Source organism: Telmatherina bonti, assembly GCF_933228915.1.
Source record: "Telmatherina bonti genome assembly, chromosome: 13".
Taxonomy (NCBI): Eukaryota; Metazoa; Chordata; class Actinopteri; order Atheriniformes; family Telmatherinidae; genus Telmatherina; species Telmatherina bonti.
In genome coordinates this window covers 17,673,007-17,693,041 of record NC_136611.1, presented here as the reverse complement: position 1 = coordinate 17,693,041, position 20,035 = coordinate 17,673,007, and the positions used below count along the sequence as shown (strand labels likewise).

Genomic DNA, 20,035 nt, shown 5'->3' with positions numbered 1-20,035 from the left:
CCACAATCAAATGAAAGCAGTAATAGAATTTGATTAGGGACTAATGAAAAAAAATAAAAAATCCAACATGCACGTATGTAGTAAACATTACCAGAGCTGCACTGAGCAAGCTTCTTGAGAAAGTATAGTGGGTTGTGGCAAAGGCGCCAAAGTTGACTAGCCAAACATACCCAATTGTCAACCGCGTGACTCTGACGCCTTTGTGGCTATGCAACATGACCAGCTGTTCAATATACAAGGTCTTAAACTTAACAACTCTACCTTACCATTTACAACAAAAAAATATTTACATTAGATTTGCAGCTCTTTCCCATAACAGGAATAACTCGAACAGCCGCTAAAGCGCAAAATGCGCATCCGGGAAGAGGGCGTATTATGTCACGCTGCAAACGTCTTATCCCATGTGATTGACGTTTATTCTAGCCAATTGTAATTGTGACTTATTTGACTTGCTTCCAGTTGAACCAATGAATGAGCAGCCAATTGAATCGAGCAGTTCCACGTTTGGTAGAGAGCGAAGGGACGAGCGAGGCATTGCATTGCGGGTTCGTATTTTTTACGATGTTTTTCCTTTTTGACTAAATTAACCTGATATGATAGGAATGAACTAATACAGTTAAATAGGATAAAGGTGTATTTTACATTAATTAAAGAGGAGGGGCATTCAATGATTCACGATTTTTTTTGGTGCTACTAGAACGATACTTAACTGCCTGGCCTAGCTAGCTAGCACCATTTGTTTTCTATTACAATTATGGCAACATGGCGAAAGTACTTAGCTGCTAGCTGGGATAGCTTTATTTAGTGTTCATTTTTATCGAGATACTTTGGGTTTTTTCCCCCCAATAGGTTGTTTTTAATTATCACAAGAACTAGCATGGTACAAAAGTGTAATCTATTGGAAATTTGGGACTGATTTTTGTTGAAATCTTAGATTCAAAATTTCTCTGAAGCGCGAAGCTAACGCACCATCCATGCTAATTAGCTTCTCCGGTGGCTATAGCTTAGGTAATGGTTATTAGCATCGTTCGAGCTAATCGGCTTTCGATTTGGTTAATGACATAATTTAAAGACTAAATTTTATCCACTTCGTTGTTTTCTCTAATTCACATTTAACCAGTTCATATTGAGATTTTGTTTCCCGTCATCTAACAGTAGTATTCACTCGCTACTGATAAAGTAATCGTGTGATTTCTGAACCTTGATGGTTGCACTAAATGTACAAATGTACCGCCATAGTAGACAATAATAGTAAACTGTTTATAGTTTCCTATTGCATAACAATAGCATTGCCTTGTTATTCATAAGCCCGGTTTGTACTGCGTTGTTACCATAGACCGTATAAGAATGGTTGTTACAAACAAGGTTACAGTTCAAGTAATAATTTCAAACATTCACGATATATTCGTTTTTAACTTTGCTGTCACGAACACTGTCGACTTCAGACCAGCATTTAAAGTCGTCTCACCCTCCCCAACAGGTTGCACGAGCTGTTTGTTCCTTTTCCCTTTAGATCCGCCTATCAACACGCCCTTGTCCCTATAATAAATAACGGTGAGTCCTGGTTGTGTGTCATTTTCAGTAGTTTAATCCTCGATTCTATGAAAGACAAATTTCCATCACAAACTTAAACTTATCTGATTTTTTTCCTTTTTTTTTTTTTTTTTTTTGCATATGCTTGATATGGCAGCAGACAACAGCTCAAAGGGGCTGCTTTTCTGCATCTTTTTCCTTCCTGCCACCTGTATTCTGCATCAAGGTGTTCACAGCTTCTATTTCCCCGTCAGAAAACCATGGATACAGAAATTGATCAGCAAGAAGAGACTTCATTTAGCAACACAGAGACTAACGGTATGAACATAAACTTTAAGTACAGTGTGACACTGTTGGAGTAATTGCTTATGAGTAACTTTATTGCTGTAGTACTTTTATTTTTAATTTGTACTTCCCTTATTTACTGATTGTTTGTAAGAATTCTCATCCAAAGCACAATTCATGATGTTTTTAACATTGAAATGAATTTTTTTTTTGTTTTGTTCTGGAAATGGGGAAATATTTGTTTGTATAATTAGAAAAAAACAAGAGATCTACCTTTTCCAGTTCACTGTTTATGGTAACCTTTTCTGTGGAAAAAAATCGTATTAAAATTTCTTTTGAGTTGAGTTGTTAGGGTGTGTTTTTATCTCCACTTGCCAGGTAAGCGCCCTGCTGAGGATGCAGATGAGCAAAAATCATTCAAACGCTCCAGGAACTCAGATGAGATGGTTGAGCTTCGCGTTCTCCTGCAGAGCAAAGTAAATCTACTTCTTTTCATTTGACATTTCATGTTGAGTCTTTATATCATTATTTGTCATTTTGTCTTACTCTTTTTGACACTCACAGTCAGATTCTGTCTTTTTTTTTTTTTTAAATATCTTTTTCTGATTCATGCTTCTGTTTTTTTAAATATTTGATATATATTTGACTTTATTAGTTGTATTTGTACAGCCTTTGTGTTTTGTGCACATTTACTGGTATTTATGAATTGTGTGTATTTTGTGTTAATTGCAGTAACTGGGACTCACTTGTATTAAGTTTTTCACATATTCAGTTTTAGTAATTATTTTTTGTGTTGCAGAATGCAGGGGCTGTAATTGGCAAAGGTGGCAAAAACATCAAAGCCCTTCGTACAGACGTGAGTACATCAACTTTATTCACCATGAATTTGAAGTTTATGCAGAATTCTTTTTTCTTTTTCTTTTTCCTCCCAACTGGCCTCTTAAGACACAACATCTTTCATAGGGCAGGAGCAGTAATTTTTATTTGAAACTGATAATGCATCAAACCCTGTTGTAGTGTTAATATTTTCATCAGTATTAACAAAGGGTGTGGTCAGCTGATGTCTGGACTTTCAGCTCTCTGCTCATGAGATTTTTCTGACAATACCCCTTGGGGTTGGTTTTGAGCTTTTTTTTTTCTCTTGTCCAATCAATATAATGTTACTGTATCAGCTCCACTTGCCTGAGGCACAAAAGCCCAATTTCGTGTCCAATTCTTTCTCCATAATGATTATCTATTGTAACACAGCTTTAGCGAGGACATTTATGCTCTTGTTAATTAAAAATTATTGGTACAGTTCAGAGATCATAAGGTCACCTGCAGCACAAGCTAACATGTTTTTTATGTTCTAGCAAAATGGCCAATTATTAATTCATTCAATGTCATTGCCTTTTTCTCTAGAGCTCCAGTTTGTTCTCCCCCCTTTCTCACTGTCTCTGGTTTATTCCCCAACATTGAGCTTTTCATGTTCTTAATATGCCATTACCCATTTTCCAATGTCACCGTTTCTCCTTTTCTCTCTTTGACAAACCGATCTCTGAGAGAATAAATTAAAGTCACATTTCAAGTGTAGAGCCTGTATATTAAAAATGTATTCCTCTTCCCTCTCCCTTGTTTATTATTTTACTCTTTACTTTTTTGCCCACTTCCTCCTCTGTTGCCCATGTTCTGGATGGCCCCTCCTGCGCCCGCCCACCTGACACCCTGGTTGGCCCTGCCCATAATCGTGCCCTGTCCTTAAATGGGCGCCTTACTTGATTGACATCTGTGCTCGAATGGCCCCGGCCCCTGCCCATGCCGTGCCCAGTACAATGCCAGTGTGTCAGTCCCAGACAGCAGTGGGCCTGAGCGGTATGTCCCTAAGCTCCTCCCTCTCACTGCCTGACTACAGGTCAAACAAACAAGAAAAAATATGATTGAATATTAATCCTGCCTCTGTCAAGTCACTGTATTTAGACCTACCTTTTTTCACAAAGTGAATAAGCTTAAGTCAAAATGCCTAAATGCCATTATGTCCGAATCTGTTGATCCTGTAAGAGCCATGTGAACATCCTCTCTATGCCATTTTTGAAGTAACGTCAGCATTGAAACCTAGGCTGGTGTCATCAGGGTTTTCCGCAATCTGTTACTGTCTTTAAAAATCTTTGCTATAATCTCTGCAATATGTCCATGTGTTTTTTCTTTTCTTTTTTGTTGCTTCTCTTTAAAAAAAAAAAAAAAAAAAAAATCTAACTGATGATCATCTTTCCTCCTATCTTCTGCATTATCACCCCCACCCCCACCCATAAGAGCAAATAAACTGGTGTTACTTATTTTCCAGTTAGTTTTAGAATATCACTGTCTTCTCACCTCATCCCATTCTTTCCTTGTGATGTCCTTCTTATACCGATAGTCAGTTTGTCCATTCAGTATCAAACAAGGGCAAGTTAAGATTCCAGCATCAGTGTTCGTGCTTCCTTTCCTGTCTTATGCTTCACCCGAACTTTAATGACTGCTGGAGGGTTTTTTTCTTTAGTAAAATTTCCATTTCTTTCTGAGTAACTCATCTATACTGTATTTGGTTTTGTACTTGTTTGGTTTCCCCTTTCCTTTGTAAAAGCATCAGCTGCGGTGGTGGCAGACTTAATTTTGACTGTGGTATAATCTGCACTGTGACTTTCCCTCAGCTGCCTACCATGCCGCTTACATGTACAAAATGCTTAAGTTGTCCTTATCAGAAAAGTCATTGTTTGTCAGTCGGTGGTTGCAGACAGCAATATTTGGAATAAATTGAAAATTACTGTCCGAGATAACATAATAGGACAGAACAACTTGGAAGTGATTTCTTGTATTGTTTGCACCCATATTTTAGGGTTGTTGTAGTCAGTATTTGTGGTATGCATCCACCAAATTATGCTTGTAGATATTAGAAACCTTTCTGGCACTGTTGGTGCATATTTCTGCCAGATTCTCCTGTCTTTACCCTCCCTGTCTTACTCCCTCAGTGGTCACCAAATGCAGTTTCTTTTCTTTTGGGTCTTTTTTTAATTTAGTCTGTCACCTCTTTTCTCTTGACTGAGAGTTTTGTTTTCATTGTACTGTTTTGGCGTCAGCTTTTTACCCATTTCCAAGTGAGTTATTACCGATTTAGGACATAAATATTAAACATTGCATAACCCCAGAAATCCATTTTGCTGTTTAATCTGTTTTTTTTTTTGTTGTTGTTTTTGTTTTTTTGTTTTTTTTTTTAAAAAGGGAATGTATTAAATTCTATAAACTAAAATGTTGTTCCCTTCCCCCTGGGATGCGTTGCTGGCACCCCAACCCCACCCTCTTTGTCTTGTGATCGGTTAATAAAAATGATGAAGAATCCTGAGCATCAGTGCAGACATAGACACTGTTGGAGAAATCCTGCTCAAGATTATCCCAACATTAGAAGAGGTGAGTACTTGAACTTTTTGGCTTCTCTGAAATTTTAACTAGTTTTTACTTTTGTTGTTGTTGAGAGATGCTTTTAAGTTCAATGTACTGCTCTCATTTTGTGCACTCAGTTGTTTGATACAGTGGTTTTCAAACTTTTTGAGCCACAACCCCCAAGACAATGAATATAGCGTATCGCAGCCCCCATCCCCACATAATGACTGACTCATTTTGTGATATATCAAATGGGTCATCATTGCTAAATGTAAGATTTGAAAGCTGTTAAAAACATGGAGGATAGAGATTTTTGTGAATTCAGTTCACTGCACTGACAAGGCACCTACATACCCAAAATCAGCTTCTCTCATTGAGATGATGCCAAATTCAGATTTTTAGCATGACGTGTTCTAACGACGTTGTTCATGCATTAATGCGTTTGTAAAATTACCTTTTTATTTTTTTTAATTTATCTACGCTTTGATTTAATTTTGACAGCCCAGATTTATTTGACAAATGTCGGCTACATATGTTGTACAAATATGCAAAAGATGTTGTGACCCCCAATTTTAGAGCCACTGGTTTAATAGGTAGTGTATCTTGCAAATGAATGCTTTGCATAGATTGGACTTTGTTGTTGTGCTTGTTGCTGTGATATAATTTGTATCGTGGTTTGAATGCTTCTGTATTTTTCTGTTCCCTACAGTACCAGCAATACAATGGCACAGATTTTGACTGTGAGCTGCGTCTGCTGATTCACCAGAGCCTGGCTGGCTCCATCATCGGGGTGAAAGGAGCAAAAATCAAGGAGCTCCGGGAGGTTTGTTCACATTCGTCTAAATGGATGGGGTTTTTTTTCCTTTGCATTTAATTTGCAATAACGTCTTCTCAGCGTCCTATGTGGATGCCCGTTTTTCATTTCCAAACTGTATATATCATATTTTTACTATCTGTTCTGTTTTAAATCAACCTAAATGTTTTCTATACAGTGTGCATACTTCTTTGTAGTGTGTCTCCACACTGGCAGCTGTGCAGTGTTCATAGTAGAAGTATGACTTTATGAGTGAAAAGCACTACAAGTTAAGCTCATGTCATACAGTTGCTGTATTTTTCTGTAGAAATTAGAATCCTCTGTTTTTTTTTCTGTCTCCAGAACACAAAGACGAGCATCAAGCTGTTTCAGGAGTGTTGTCCCCAGTCTACTGACCGTGTAGTGCTGGTTGGTGGTAAAACAGAGCGGGTGGTTGAGTGTATCAAGACAATGATGGAGCTCATCTCTGAAGTAAGAACATTTTATAATATTTCTAAGCCCATTTTGAGGTTAGCCTGATTTAATAAATTGATGATTTAAATGCACACTTAATGCTTTAATTGAGCTCTCCTTTCTGGTTTGCGTTTAGTTTTTTGAAAAGTGCCTGGTTTTATGTGATTTACCCTTTTGTGACTTGAAATTTATTGGAGCTCTCATCTTGTCTTCAACAAAACAAAATAACTTTCTCTGTCCTTCTTTTTAGGCACCTATAAAAGGCCGCACTCAGCCCTATGACCCCAATTTTTATGATGAAACGTACGAATATGGTGGTTTTACAATGATGTTTGAGGAAAGAGGTGGTGGCCGCAGACTCATGGGAGGCTTTCCCATGCGAGGAGGCAGATCGAGTGGCAGTGACCGTGGTTATGACCGAATGCCCTCCAGCAGAGGAGTGCGAGGACCGCCGCCTCCTTCCCGCCGTGACTATGATGAAATGAGCCCCCGCCGAGGTCCTCCTCCACCCCATCCCAGTCGGGTTGGTAGAGGCAGTGGTCGTCCACGCAGCATGCCTATGGGTCACCCACACAGAGGCGGGTAAGTGATGAGCACACATGATGCACAGTTGTCGGTTGTGTTGTCTTCCTACTGCTTTGCTTTCTCTTCCTCCAGTATAAAGAATATACTTTATAAAAATGAACTGTTTTTTTTTTTGTTTTTTTTTTCCCATAGTTTTGCATTCTATAAACTAAGATTTGCATTTTGCAAACAATCCAGAGACAAGTGGAATTCATGTTTATCACTTCATAAAGTTTGTTCTCATCTGTGTTTGTCTGGTTCTATTTGTGTTTGTTTTTTGTTTTTTTCTTCTTATATCCATTTACATCTTGCCCACAGAGATGATCGTTACTATGACTCGTACCGTGGCTCAGATGAAAGGTCAAGGTAAGTTTCTTATCCTAAACTTCCCAACTAATCTTAACAGGTTTATTTTCACATTATGTTTATTTTTGTTCTGTGCTGTCTGCACTTGCCACAGAATAAGGTCGGCCTGCCGTAGCAATACCATTGGGAGGTGTTTCTTGTTGGGCAGCATTTCATCATTTGGTCTTTTGTTAGAAGTAGTTTACTAATGATGACAGGTGTTCATAACTTCTACACAAAAGTGTGACAAATGTTTTGCCAGTAATTAAATACAAATGTTGAGGTATTCCTGCATATTGCTGATTTCTTTTATCACTAATGCCAACTGTTACAAACTGTAGAAAAGTTTTAGGGCATTTCAGTTTTCCTGATCTCTAATAACAAATATTCTAAATTAGTACAAGATGACCATGGAAATGTGCTGCAAGGTAATGTAGTGTGTCATACTGGGTGGAGCCGACCTTGTAGTTTGCCATGTTAACAACTGTTCATGTATGTTCTCCAGGAACACCAAAATCACAATAAATTTAAATCAATTTTTCCATCTATCTATTATGAGTTCATTCGTTCAGTATGTGTGTGTGTGTGTGTGTGTTTGGGGGTGGGGGGTGTCTGGCTCTGATCAGCATCACCACCACCTGTCACTCCTCTCACTATAACACTGTCAGAGCTGTTCCTGTTACTGTGTGGGAAGATGGTTGAGAGGAAATGTGTTTATACTGTAATCTAACTCAGCGTGTGTGTGCAGTTTGACCTAGACCAGAAATTTTGTGTGGAATGTTGTCAAGCAATTTTTTTCTAAGCATTTTCTATTTCTTTTTCTACTCCACCCCATTTTTCTCTTTATGTCTCTCTCTCTCTCACTCTCTCCCTTTCTTTGCCTGTCTCTTCCACCTTCCCATCACCAGTGACAGAAGAGGCAGACCAGATCGCTACAGCGATAGCATGGTTAGTGACCCTTTGCTAAATTCATGCAGCTCTTGTAGTAGCATCTAATTAGGTGCAAGCATCCTCAGTCTAGCATGTTGGTTGCACTAGACAGTATGCTGTGATTGTCCATTGTTCTGTGACAACAAACGTGGTTTACTGGAAGTACCTCAGCCAGTCACTTGAGCCCATTGTGTACACACACTCGTCCAAGTCCTGGCCACGGATCCAATCCAGTTTTTGCATGGTGTAAGCCATCCCACCAAATGACCATAATCACCACAGCCGGAGACACCCCATAATAATCAGCTATAATTGCCCTCTTACTGTGTATTTTTCATGGCCAGCCTGTTTTTCTTGCAAAAGGAGAGAGAGAGAGGATGTTTGGGTGTGGAGGGTGGGGGTGGCCATGGTTGGTTGCTAAGCAGTAATAACGCTTTGTTGACAGACTGGAAGGTCTCTTTCTGCTTCTTTCTCTCTCCTGCTCTGAGCCCTGGCAGGATACTGCCTGCCGTTGCTCAGCAACAGCTTTTTGAATTGCTTGTTGCCCTGGTGACAGCAGCAGCTGAAAATGGGGGCTGATGGAGATGCAAGGAGAGGCGGAAGAGGGGGGATGGAGGGAGGGAAGAAGGAGGAGCATGTCTTCTGGATGAAAACTGGGTGGCTTTTAGTTGAGTCTACTCTATGGACGAGTCTGCTGCATTACCCATACGTGGCTGTAGTGATGAGATCCTCGTAAGAATGAAAGGAATGGGTTGAATTGTCTTTAATGCGTTTTTTTTCCCTTTTTTTTTTGTTAACAGAGTGGCGGTGGATATGGTAAGTGCTAAGTCTTGTTTTCTCTGACATATGGATGCCATTACCAGGATGTAGTGTGCTGTAAAGTATAGGTATTCCTTCAAACATGGCCCAAGGGTAAAAAATGCGAAAAAATATTTGTATACCTATGAATTTGTTGAATGGACATTTGATCTAACATTAATTTGGTAGACAATTTGTTAAAACCGTATTGCGCTTTTTATTAAATCTTGTGGTCATGCTTGGCTTTAATTCTTGCCAATAAGTGGAAAAAAGACAGATTATCTATATTAAAACGTATAACCATTTGTCTTTTGAGGTTTTCACTGAATTGGATATTTTCAGTAACTTGTTTTTGTAAATGTCACAGAAATATATTAGTGACTGTTGAGTCAGTATTTTTCTGTTTTTGTTTTTTTTTTTTCTTTCTTTTCTTTTTTTTATTTCTCTCTTGTTCAGACAACAGTTCCTCCTGGGACAGTTACCCATCAGGTAAGTGGATACACTTTGCTCTAATCATTGAAATGATAAGAAATTTGTTGAGCCATGTGGGATGTTGTTGACAGAACTTAATTTATTTGGCATATCTGCTTTTGTTTTTCAATTTATTTTTCCCTTTTCTACCAGGTGGACGTGGCTCCTATAATGACATGGGTGGCCCTGTTATCACCACACAAGTGACGATCCCCAAAGATGTGAGTAAGACTTTAATGTAATGACAAGGCTGGTTTCATTGACCCAGTGTAAGCTCATAGAGCATTTAAAACCTTAACTTGACCACATTTGATGAAGTATCTGTACTCTGATCCCGCTGACATTTAAATGACATTTAGTTCTTAGTTGTAAAAGCTAATTCTATTATCTGGGCAGCAGCTACGTAGATGACAGTATTTCAGATGGAGAGTAAACCTGTTGCTTCTTTTGCAGCCAATGTAGCAATAATGTAACTGTTACTGGTAAAAAATTAATTGGACTAAAGAATTTGTAGTTTTTTATTTCATATTTGAATCTAAAGTTACTTGTGTGTAATCAGTCACGGTTTATTCTGGTTTTATATCCATCTCAATTTTTACCTTCCACATTCCTAAAGCTACACGATGTGCAAGATTTCAAACATTTCTTTCCTATTTGTTATGTGTTTTCTCCTCGTTTCTACACTTCTTGGTTTCCCCTCTAACAGCTGGCAGGCTCTATCATTGGGAAGGGAGGCCAGAGGATCAAACAGATCCGCCACGAGTCTGGGGCCTCTATCAAGATCGATGAACCCCTGGAAGGCTCTGAAGATCGAATCATTACCATTACTGGAACCCAGGATCAGATCCAGAACGCCCAATACCTTCTACAGAACAGGCAAGTACTTGGGACTGTCTGTGTTACACTGATTTTTATCTCATGAGATGTGGTTTCTTTATTCCACTGTTAGTTAAACCAAATACTTTTCGATTTGAGCCTATTGAGCTCATTGCTTTGTAGTCTTAGTTTTAAATTTTAAACTATCCTTCATAGCATTGCTCTTCAGGTAATTTATCTAGACTGTGCTCACACGACTGTTGCATCATTAAGAGTCCTCTCGAAGATGCATGCCTCTCACAAATTGTAGCCACCTAGTAAAACAACATATATACAGATATTTAAGATGGTTAGTATTGTTAAATCTTTGTTTAATTACTGATGATAAATTTGTTTGAGAGTGTGCATTTGTAATGCTTTTTTAAAATGCATCCTTGTACCAGATAACCCAATTTTATTGGGTTACAGAGCTTTGTTGGCTGCTGTCTTTCTCCACTAACCCCCCTTCCTTTCCCATGCAACCTGCAACTAGTTTATACCTTCCTCTTACATGAAATGGCTGTGAAGGACTAGGCCAATTTGATAAATCCACATATTATGTTTGTTTCTTTTCCCACCCCAGGAGGGTCAATCTGTGACATGTTGTTTTAACTTGCAGTTGTCTCGTAAATATAATTTTATACAAATAAAACTCTATTTGCCCTCAAAGCCGTTTCACTGTGAAGCAGGGAGTGGATTGATTCTTCCCCTGGCTGCTGCTGTGTGGAAGACTAGTGATTTTGTTGTTTTTAGTTAGATTTACCGACAACAAATCACAGTCTGCCAAATGGCACAGGCTCCTCCTCTTCTGTCTCCCTTGGCAACCAGTAGGCACGTATAATACACTACTTCCTTGTTAATGCCACCTGAGCTTTGCCAAATACTAATACAGCTGCAGACCTGTTGCCCTGTCTCAGGAGTAGTGTTATGTTGCTATGGTAACTAACCTTGCCTCCATCTTTTTCCCCCTCTCCTCCTTCAGTTTGCTGCACCTGCTAGGACACAAGGACTAACCACACCCCTCTTTCCCCCTCGTCTTTCTTGCTATTCCTCAGTCACTTGTCAGATCTCCTCCCCCTTCCTCTTTGCCCATCTTTTCAGTTGCTGTCTGTCTTCTCCTGCTATGCATTATTTTCCTTGCCAAGTCTTCATCCTCCCACAGTTGCATAGCCATATATTTACTCTGACATCAGAATGTCGATTGCATCTTCTTCTCATGCCTGGTATTAATTTTTTCCACTTTTTTTTTTTTATTTTATTTTACTTTTGTTTTATATTTCAGTGTGAAGCAGTACTCGGGTCATTTGCTGTAGAGCCAGGAAGCGCAAATCAAGGCATACTCAGATTGACCCCATCCCCCAATCCCTCCTCTCAACCTATCTGCCCCTATTCAGAACATCCCCTTCAGACTATTATTCTGGATTGTGGGTGTCTTTTTTGAGTTTTATTTTTGTATTTTTTAATTAAATAAATGTCCAACATTCCTGTGCATCAAAGAAAATGTAGAAATTCTGCATTTTGAAGTGTAGTCCAATAGTATATCAGATTTTGCTTTTTTCTAACACTTGCATCAAAATGAGACTTCAGAAAAAATAAACATAACATTTATTTTTTGAGTGTTTTATTTTTTTTTTCTTTTAAATGACTAAAATGTGTAAGTTTGTGTCTGTGAATCTGTCCTGTGTGTGCATGTTGGTGTGTGTGGGTTGATATGCTTTCTTGTCTCTTTTCACACACAGTTGTACTCTACTACCACTCTGTGCAACATGCAGAATGTAAGATGTTTTGGGTTGTGTTTTTGTTTTGCTTTTAAGCGCTCTGGGGAACTTCACTCTGTAAGATGGATATTGCAATGTTTCAGTTGGGAGTTGTGTGCACCAGATGGAGGATGATCTAATAAAAGGATGATCAAATAAACCCAAATCTTTTGAGTAACTTCATGCAAACGTTAGTTTGTAGTTGGAAATTTAAGACATTTTAATGGAGATTTGTCAAATGAGATACTTTTCTATTTTGTCCTTGCAATTCCATGTTCTCTACAATTTGCTCTCCATGCTGTGGACTTTTGTTTAATTTTAAGACAAATAAAGATGATGCCACTTTTTACTCACCTTTGTATGTTTTAATGAGTTCTTCAATTCAAATTATATTTTGAATAGGTCCTTACATTTGGTAAAGTTTAAGAATTCCGGATAAATGAGTAAAAGCTGCTCCTGCCATTCATTTCCTTCTTTTGTGTAAAAAGCATAAAAGCCTAACATTAGTGAGAGCAATCAAATGGATTGCGTTTTAGTTTACTTGCTGGGGAGGTGGAGTGTTAATGTTTAGTGTACAGCAGAGTTTCTGAGTCGTGGTCTTCAAATATCACTGCCCTACGTATTTTAGAGCAAACCCTACTTTAACACATCTGCCTTTAATGACCGTGACCTTTGCCTTTGAGAATCTGCTCAGTAGTCTGAGGAATGTGTGAAAGGCGTGCAGACCAGTGGTACCAATGGACCAGGATTGAGAAGCTTGTACAGGATATGAGGCTTTATGTCTTTCTGCGCCCTCTACTGAGCTGTTTTGATTGGCTGACCAGTTGTGACGCAAGCGAGGTGGTACGGGAAATGGCATGGGTACGTCTTGTAGAAACAGCGTTAGTGGACGTGTAGGGTGTTTGCGTGGGATTGAACCTCGTTGCTGAAAAGTAAGTTTATTTACATTAAAAAAAAAAAAAAAAAAACTTCAAAAGACCAATATTTTGTTAAGACTAAAGTTCATAACTACGTAGGAGTAATGGTAACAGAATAACAATAATGGCGCCCACGTGAGTTTCAGGCTGGTCAGTATCCACTCAGTGTACTGCCCTTTGACCAACTTTTGGCTCAGATGTAATGAAAAAGCTAGCCCCCACCCTTTCTGATAAAAAAAAAAAACAAAACACATGGGGGAAAATTCCTTTTCTTCGAGAAAAGAAATCATACAACTCACTTGACAACTTAAGACCATGATACTTAAGACCACTTTTATATACTATATATAGTACTACTGTATAGTTATCTCAGTCTCTCCTTCAGATGGCCACTCTTCAGCTTGTACAAATGATGGAATTGGCCTGTAATACTTCTGTGTACACGACCTTTCAAATTCTAAGTGAAGAAAGTGTGACTGAACCCTCAAGAAAACACAGTTTTGGAGTTTGGAAACTAAAACACTACACAAGGAAATACTACATCACAAGGTTAAATTGTCATTGTGGATATTTATCTCAATAAAATTATGTTGTGTACCTATACAAAATTGACACTTTCAAAATAAATCTGTCTTCTGTATGTAATTTTCAAGTGCAAGTAATGAAATAGGACACCAGGAAACACGTAAAAGCCTCCGCAAGTCATCCTAAGAGGACAGAAAGAGACAGACTGAAAGGAGACACGATCATCATAAACCACATTCATACACTACATGGTTTTGTGTCTCCTCCTATTTAATGATTTCTCTTTTTGTGGATACACATAATATAATAATCTATTTATCTTGTTTATTACTTTAATAATAAACATTATATATATATATATATACATAATGTGTGTGCTTGTGTATGTATTGTCATATGTCAAAAATTTATAGTTGACAAAATTAAGACTGACTCATTAACTTTTTTGTGCGTATTTTATCCAGAATTTTTAAAACCAATGAAATTCAATCTAAATTAAAGTCAGTTTTGGGATGATGACATCAGTGTAGCACAATCAGAGCATAAGTATATGCCACTCCCTTAAATTGATTTGATATCATTTGCTTAGAGGAGTTGCAGTCAACAAGCTGAACACCAATGCTGATACACGTTTATCTAGTTATTTTGTCTCATTATAATAATTTCTATTTATTTTGAGTGAAATGAATGAATCTCTGTTGATTGTATTTTTGTCTAATTTTGTGCCACATTATGATTGTTTTCTATTTCATGTTTTATTATGTAAGGAGATATATTTGAAACAAGAACAATGGTCTCTCACATTGAGGTACTGGCTTTGCCAGAAAAACCTGGCCAGTAAATCTGCCTTGGATTTTACTAATGTGAAATGCTTAATAAAGCAGGGAGATGATCTTTAAAACAGCATCCCTCAAAGATGTATTATAGGTCACTGGTGTTTCTATGTAAAAAGGGCACAGCTTTTTATATCCCTCAGCACTCATCCAAGCATAACCATACAAGCTGCATCTGAAGTATGTACATTTTTTCAGTTGTAGCACTCAAGGCTTTTTTTTTTTTTTTAGAAAACAGAAATGGCTTTTAAATGCCAGAAGACATATTTATTTTCATGCTTATGAAAATAAATATGTATAATTATGCATATACCTTAGATTCAGATTTTTCATTTTAACAGGATGTATTCACATTAATGAATGTTTTGTTGTCTACATATGTTTGCAGTTGCATTTCTGCTCCATGCAACATGGAAAAACCACTGTTCCCCAGAGAGTCTGGACAGTTCATAGCAGAGCGTAGCAGAGATGTGTTTGTGGAAGAAGCAGGAGTGCAGAAACTGGCAGAGATGCTCTACAGTCTTCGACATAGCGATGCTTTGACAGCCAGTGGTTGGAAGAATGCAAATCCATTGGCCCCAGCACCCACTTCAGACCAGGGAAGTTTCTGGGGACCAAGGGTCACAAAGAGTGCTTCTCTTTCACATTAAGTTGTAAACCATGTGCTGTAAGAGTATATTTTTATTTCAATGGAAGACAGTCACAGAACTGTGCTAATAAGCAGTGGAAGGGTGACTAGTAACAACCCTATAGAGATACACGGATGATACTGACTAAATGAAAGGACATTTTTATTTGAAATTTGGCCTTTTTATAGATACATGTTTGATTTTAAATGTTTAAGTTTAAAAAAATTGTAGACATGATGACGTTATTTTTTTACATTTAAAAAAAGTTGTTTGTAAAAATGCCTTTTTTGTGCTTTAGATGTCAAGCAGTAGACCACTTCCCTCTGATGTCTAGCATTAAAAATAGAAAACAGTTCATTTTAATGCTGTTTGCAGTGCAAATGGATACATTTAGAAGAGACAATTTTCAGGCCGAGTAAACTAACATTATTAATGGAGTAGATTTATATATTGCTTTTCAAGGAACCCAAAGTATTAGATAGACAGGTTATATAGAAAAAGTGTATAATTTATTACATTACTCATTAGCAATAAAATTAGTTGCAACATTAAAGTTCATCCTGCAATGTCTTTGTAAAACATCAGGCATTTTATTTTTAAATTGAAATTAATTTTGTAAGCTTCTCTGACTCCTGCACTGTTCAGTGAAATGGGCCAAAAATTCATTTGAATTGTATGGACATAATGAAAAGATTAATTTAATATTTACATTCATTGGAAAAAAAACCTGTTGAATATAGTACTTTCTCACTGCAGGTATTAGTTTTCTAGCCTCAGCGTCCTTGTTTTTTAATTTTTGTATGTTCACACTACAGGCACTAAACTGGGTTTTTGTGGTAGACACCATGAACTTCTCATTCTGGCCAGAGAAAGAAACTCAGCAGTGTGAAGTGACCTTTAAAGGAGCAACTTACACAGGCTACATGACCCTTTGTGCTTCCATTACCAGGGCCATGGAAGAAGGTGAGAGTGTGCACGAAATCACAAAATGAATTACTTGTTCACACCATGATCCGGTTTTCTTCTGGCAAAAGAACAACATTCTATTTAGCTTTGAAATAACATTTATTATTTACTAAATTGTGCTCTGATGTAGCTCATGCATTCCTAACATCCTAACTAGATGAAATAATGGAAGGAAAAACAAATCTTGGGATCATGGGTGCTTCACCTCTTGGACTTATTGAGGGCCATATAGAAGCTGCCCTCGTAGCTTTTTTGGGCATTCATTGCCAAATAGTCCCGTAAACCTTTATGAGATCAAGTCATTCACTTTTGACATTGGTTTGCCAGTTGCTTTGTAAAGGTATATTCTGCTAAACGTCTGGCCTTTTTTTGTCACTTTTTTTACTCAATTGAAAATGAGTTTTAATGATTGATTCTCCTTTCTTTAAGCATAAATACTCATTCTGTTTCTGCCATTACCATTACATTACTTATGTGTCCCCAGGATAAACTATCTACACTTAGACAAAAAAAAAAAAAAAAAAAAAAATTGTGCTCAGGTTGTTTTTATTATATTCCAGCCAAAAGACATGATAAACGTTATTTACTCTCAAGATTGAAAAACATAGTCGTGGCTTTTACTTAAAAAAAAAAAAGATGCCCACAGGCCACTTCCAGCTATGAGGCTATGTGCTCCATTCTGTGTGGATTTTCATGTGGCAGGTTGTTGTGTATGTGCCCTTTTCTTGAGCTTAGGTTGCTGGCAAATTGCTTTTAGCTCTGCATGATACTGAGCATCATTTATAATTAGCATGAATGACTCTGGGTATGAATCAATCATGTCTCATATAGAATAGCGCTCTCAATGTGTGGTCACTGTGGCCTTTATAATTACAAGAGATCCTCTCAGAAAAGCACAGGTAGCCTTGTTCCAGAGTGTGACTCTCAAGGTTTGACAGCATGACATCAGAACAAATTATGTCTTTTGAGTCTCTTGTGAAAATGGCTGCTGTGGAGCTATATTCTTGTCATTAAAGCACATTATAACTTCATAATGTAGAGTTATTGAGAGTCCTCTCCCTCTGCAATGGTTCCTGACTAAAGATAAATCCATCTTGCTGTTTCATCTCTCCACTCTCCACAGGTATACCAATTACTGACCCCAAGTACTTCTCTCAGATGAGTGTGGAGGAGTTGGGACATGTCCTTCGATCAGACAATGAGACACCCATGCCAATGCTTCAGGAGCGCCATCAGGTTCTAACGTTAACATTATAATATACAACATTCATGATGCTAGAGAAATAATGATTCTCCATTTCCCATTTCAAACTTAAGTATAATTGTGAAACACTTAACTCAAGGCTAATCTTTTGGTTGCTGATTTAAAAAACAATCCTTACAGTGGAAAGTCTGAATTAAAACTATGTAGCTCCGAGTCATCATCTATGTTAAATTTGATAAAATCATATCCTGAATCTGTCTAACAAGGTGCTGGCTGAAGGGGGCCGTGTGCTTCTGGAGCATGGTGGAAGTTTCTTGAGTTTCATCAGCCAAGCTGGAAATGACGCTAAGAAGATGGTTGAGCTCATTGTGGAGAAGATTCCTTCCTACAGGGATGAAGCTGTATATGAGGTTAGAGTTCAGTAGGCCCAATGTTAAAATAATGCGACAGTTTCTTACAGATGGGAACTGTTTTCAGTTTACTTGTGGTCAGAAATATAAAGCTGTTTATTTGCCATTGTGATAGCACAGGATGGGTTATTACCTGAATATCAGATACTTGCAGAATCACACTAAACACGTGCCCATGTACAAAATATGAAATTGTCATTTAAAGTTGCAAATATCCAAGTTATAAAGATGGATGCCAGCTTTATAATTTCTTTTAAATTCAGTGCATTGACAATAAAAGCGTTGTACAACTATGAGGATGCTTAAAAATCTCTACAATTAAATAAATGCTATAAAACGTCTTGAATGCACTTGGGAAGCATTCATTCATTCCTTTTCCTAACCACTTAATCCAAGTCAGGGTCGCGGGGAAGCTGGAGCCTATCCCAGCAGTCTTTGGGCGAAAGGCAGGCTACACCCTGGACAGCTTGCCAGTCCATGGCAGGGCCACTTGGGAAGCACTTATTTGAAATTAGTTGGAGAACTTTTGATGTGAGAGCTCCACCTCCTGGTCAGAGTCAGTGTCGCAAATTACTGATACTCTTCATAGTGTGCAGTAAATGAAGGAATAAATTCTGTGCTCTACACAAAAAAGTGCACAAAAAGCCATATATGGTATGACTTAAGAATAAATTACCATCCATCTATATTTGTCTTTTCTTTTTTCTGTTTTTCAGGGCAAAAGAATTTCATTCTACAAGCGAGCCCAGATCCTGGTGGCGGATTTCTGGGGTATCATGGAGGCCAGAGGACAGGGGGACATCATCAGCATGGACTGGCTCACCATGTTTGCAGACTACAGGATTCCTCAGGCACTTGTTTACTTTGGTGTACTGCGATACTCTGATGCACTGATGCAAGCATTGAAGAATGGTAAGACCTGTGAGTCCATGTGTTTTTCCATTCTTGACAAATAAAAAGTTTAAAAATGATTGGAAATTATCTTTCTCAGGTGAGCTGCTGTCTTCGGGCAGTCGGCGAGAAGTTGAGATCCGGGGATGTTCAATTTGGTCTGTGGAGCTGATCAAAGAATGTCTTTGCAAACTAGTGCAGGAGAGAGACCATCAAGCCTGTAAAATCAACTCTGCAATCATTGACTTCTACCTGTGGCCTTATGCCAAGCAGCACCACAAAGAGATGGCCCACATTCCCATACACCACACACGCTCCATTTACTACTGATGAGCAGGCTGGCAATCACACATACTGTAGGATGCACATCAGAGTTTGTAGCTCTGGCAACAGTATTTTTTCCCTGGGAGAAAGCCAAGCAAGTCAGTGCCAGCTAAATTGTATGTTTAAACAGACTTCGCTGGCTGAAATGAAAGCAGGTGTGATGTTATAGTATTACTATTGATCTACAATCATTTCAAATGTTTACTGTTTATAACATGTAATATTATGTGATAACCATCTGACCGTAAAAGAGCCAGAGATCAGTTTTGGCTGTAAAAATGAACATGATCCATCCAGCAGGCAATTAAGTTATGCATTGTCATTCACTAAAAGCTGTAAAATCAAGATAATTTTGTGCTTTGACTTCAGAATAATTGCCCCTAGAATAATAATGTTTTAAACAATCTGTGTTTTAAGTCAGAATGTCCTTATTATGAGGTTGCTTATGTTTTCAATTGAATTAATAAAGCAAGTATACTGCATTTAGTCTATCTTTTAAACCAGCACAGACAAATATCAAGAATGTATTTAAATGTGTAAAGCTATATATGAAGCAGTTTCATGTGAAATCATTTCACACTGAGATTAAGTAATTGCATGCATACTTAATGGTTCTGTTATACTTACATGTATTAATACTTTTCATTTATTCACTACGCCCTGCGATGGACTGGCGAGCTGTACAGGGTGTACCCTGCCTGTCGCCCAAAGCCGGCTGGGATAGGCTCCAGCTTCCCCGCGACCCTGAATTGGAATAAGCGGTTCGGAAAATGAATGAATGAATGATTTATTCACTACATTTTAGTTGCTGTAAAGGTAAGACTTAAACTTTAGGACCAACAGATGACTGTAATTTTTTAATCAAGCATTTTATACTTGCTTATTCCAATGCAGGATAGTGGAGGGGCTGGAGATTATTTCAGCTGCTACCAGGCGAAAGGCAAAGATATCTCTGGACAAGTACAGCATGATCTACAAAGTTTGAATGAATACTTGAATAAGTTTGTTGTGTTGTTCAGAAGATGGCGCTGTTTCCCGCGTGACATGCTCCGCGTGTTCTCTTGAACGCCTCTTCCGGCTTTCATTGGCTGCGTCGCAGAAGTAGATGCGTTTCCCTGGCAACCAAGAAGCATCAACA

General features: G+C 38.1%; 1 protein-coding gene across 1 annotated transcript; it reads left to right on the top strand.

Moving 5' to 3' along the window:
- Positions 1-508: 508 nt before the first annotated feature.
- Positions 509-19,359, top strand: LOC306764029 (heterogeneous nuclear ribonucleoprotein K-like). The gene is made up of 22 exons (XM_079251037.1): positions 509-545; positions 1,481-1,554; positions 1,788-1,851; positions 2,197-2,294; positions 2,618-2,674; positions 3,626-3,669; positions 5,166-5,238; positions 5,921-6,034; positions 6,368-6,496; positions 6,729-7,060; positions 7,361-7,408; positions 8,296-8,335; positions 9,118-9,133; positions 9,572-9,604; positions 9,740-9,807; positions 10,293-10,462; positions 14,862-15,073; positions 15,919-16,065; positions 17,192-17,304; positions 17,539-17,682; positions 18,399-18,594; positions 18,674-19,359. The coding sequence occupies exons 3-22, from the start codon at positions 1,794-1,796 to the stop codon at positions 18,901-18,903; spliced, it is 2,322 nt and encodes a 773-aa protein (XP_079107163.1). The 5' UTR covers positions 509-545; positions 1,481-1,554; positions 1,788-1,793; the 3' UTR covers positions 18,904-19,359.
- Positions 19,360-20,035: the final 676 nt, after the last annotated feature.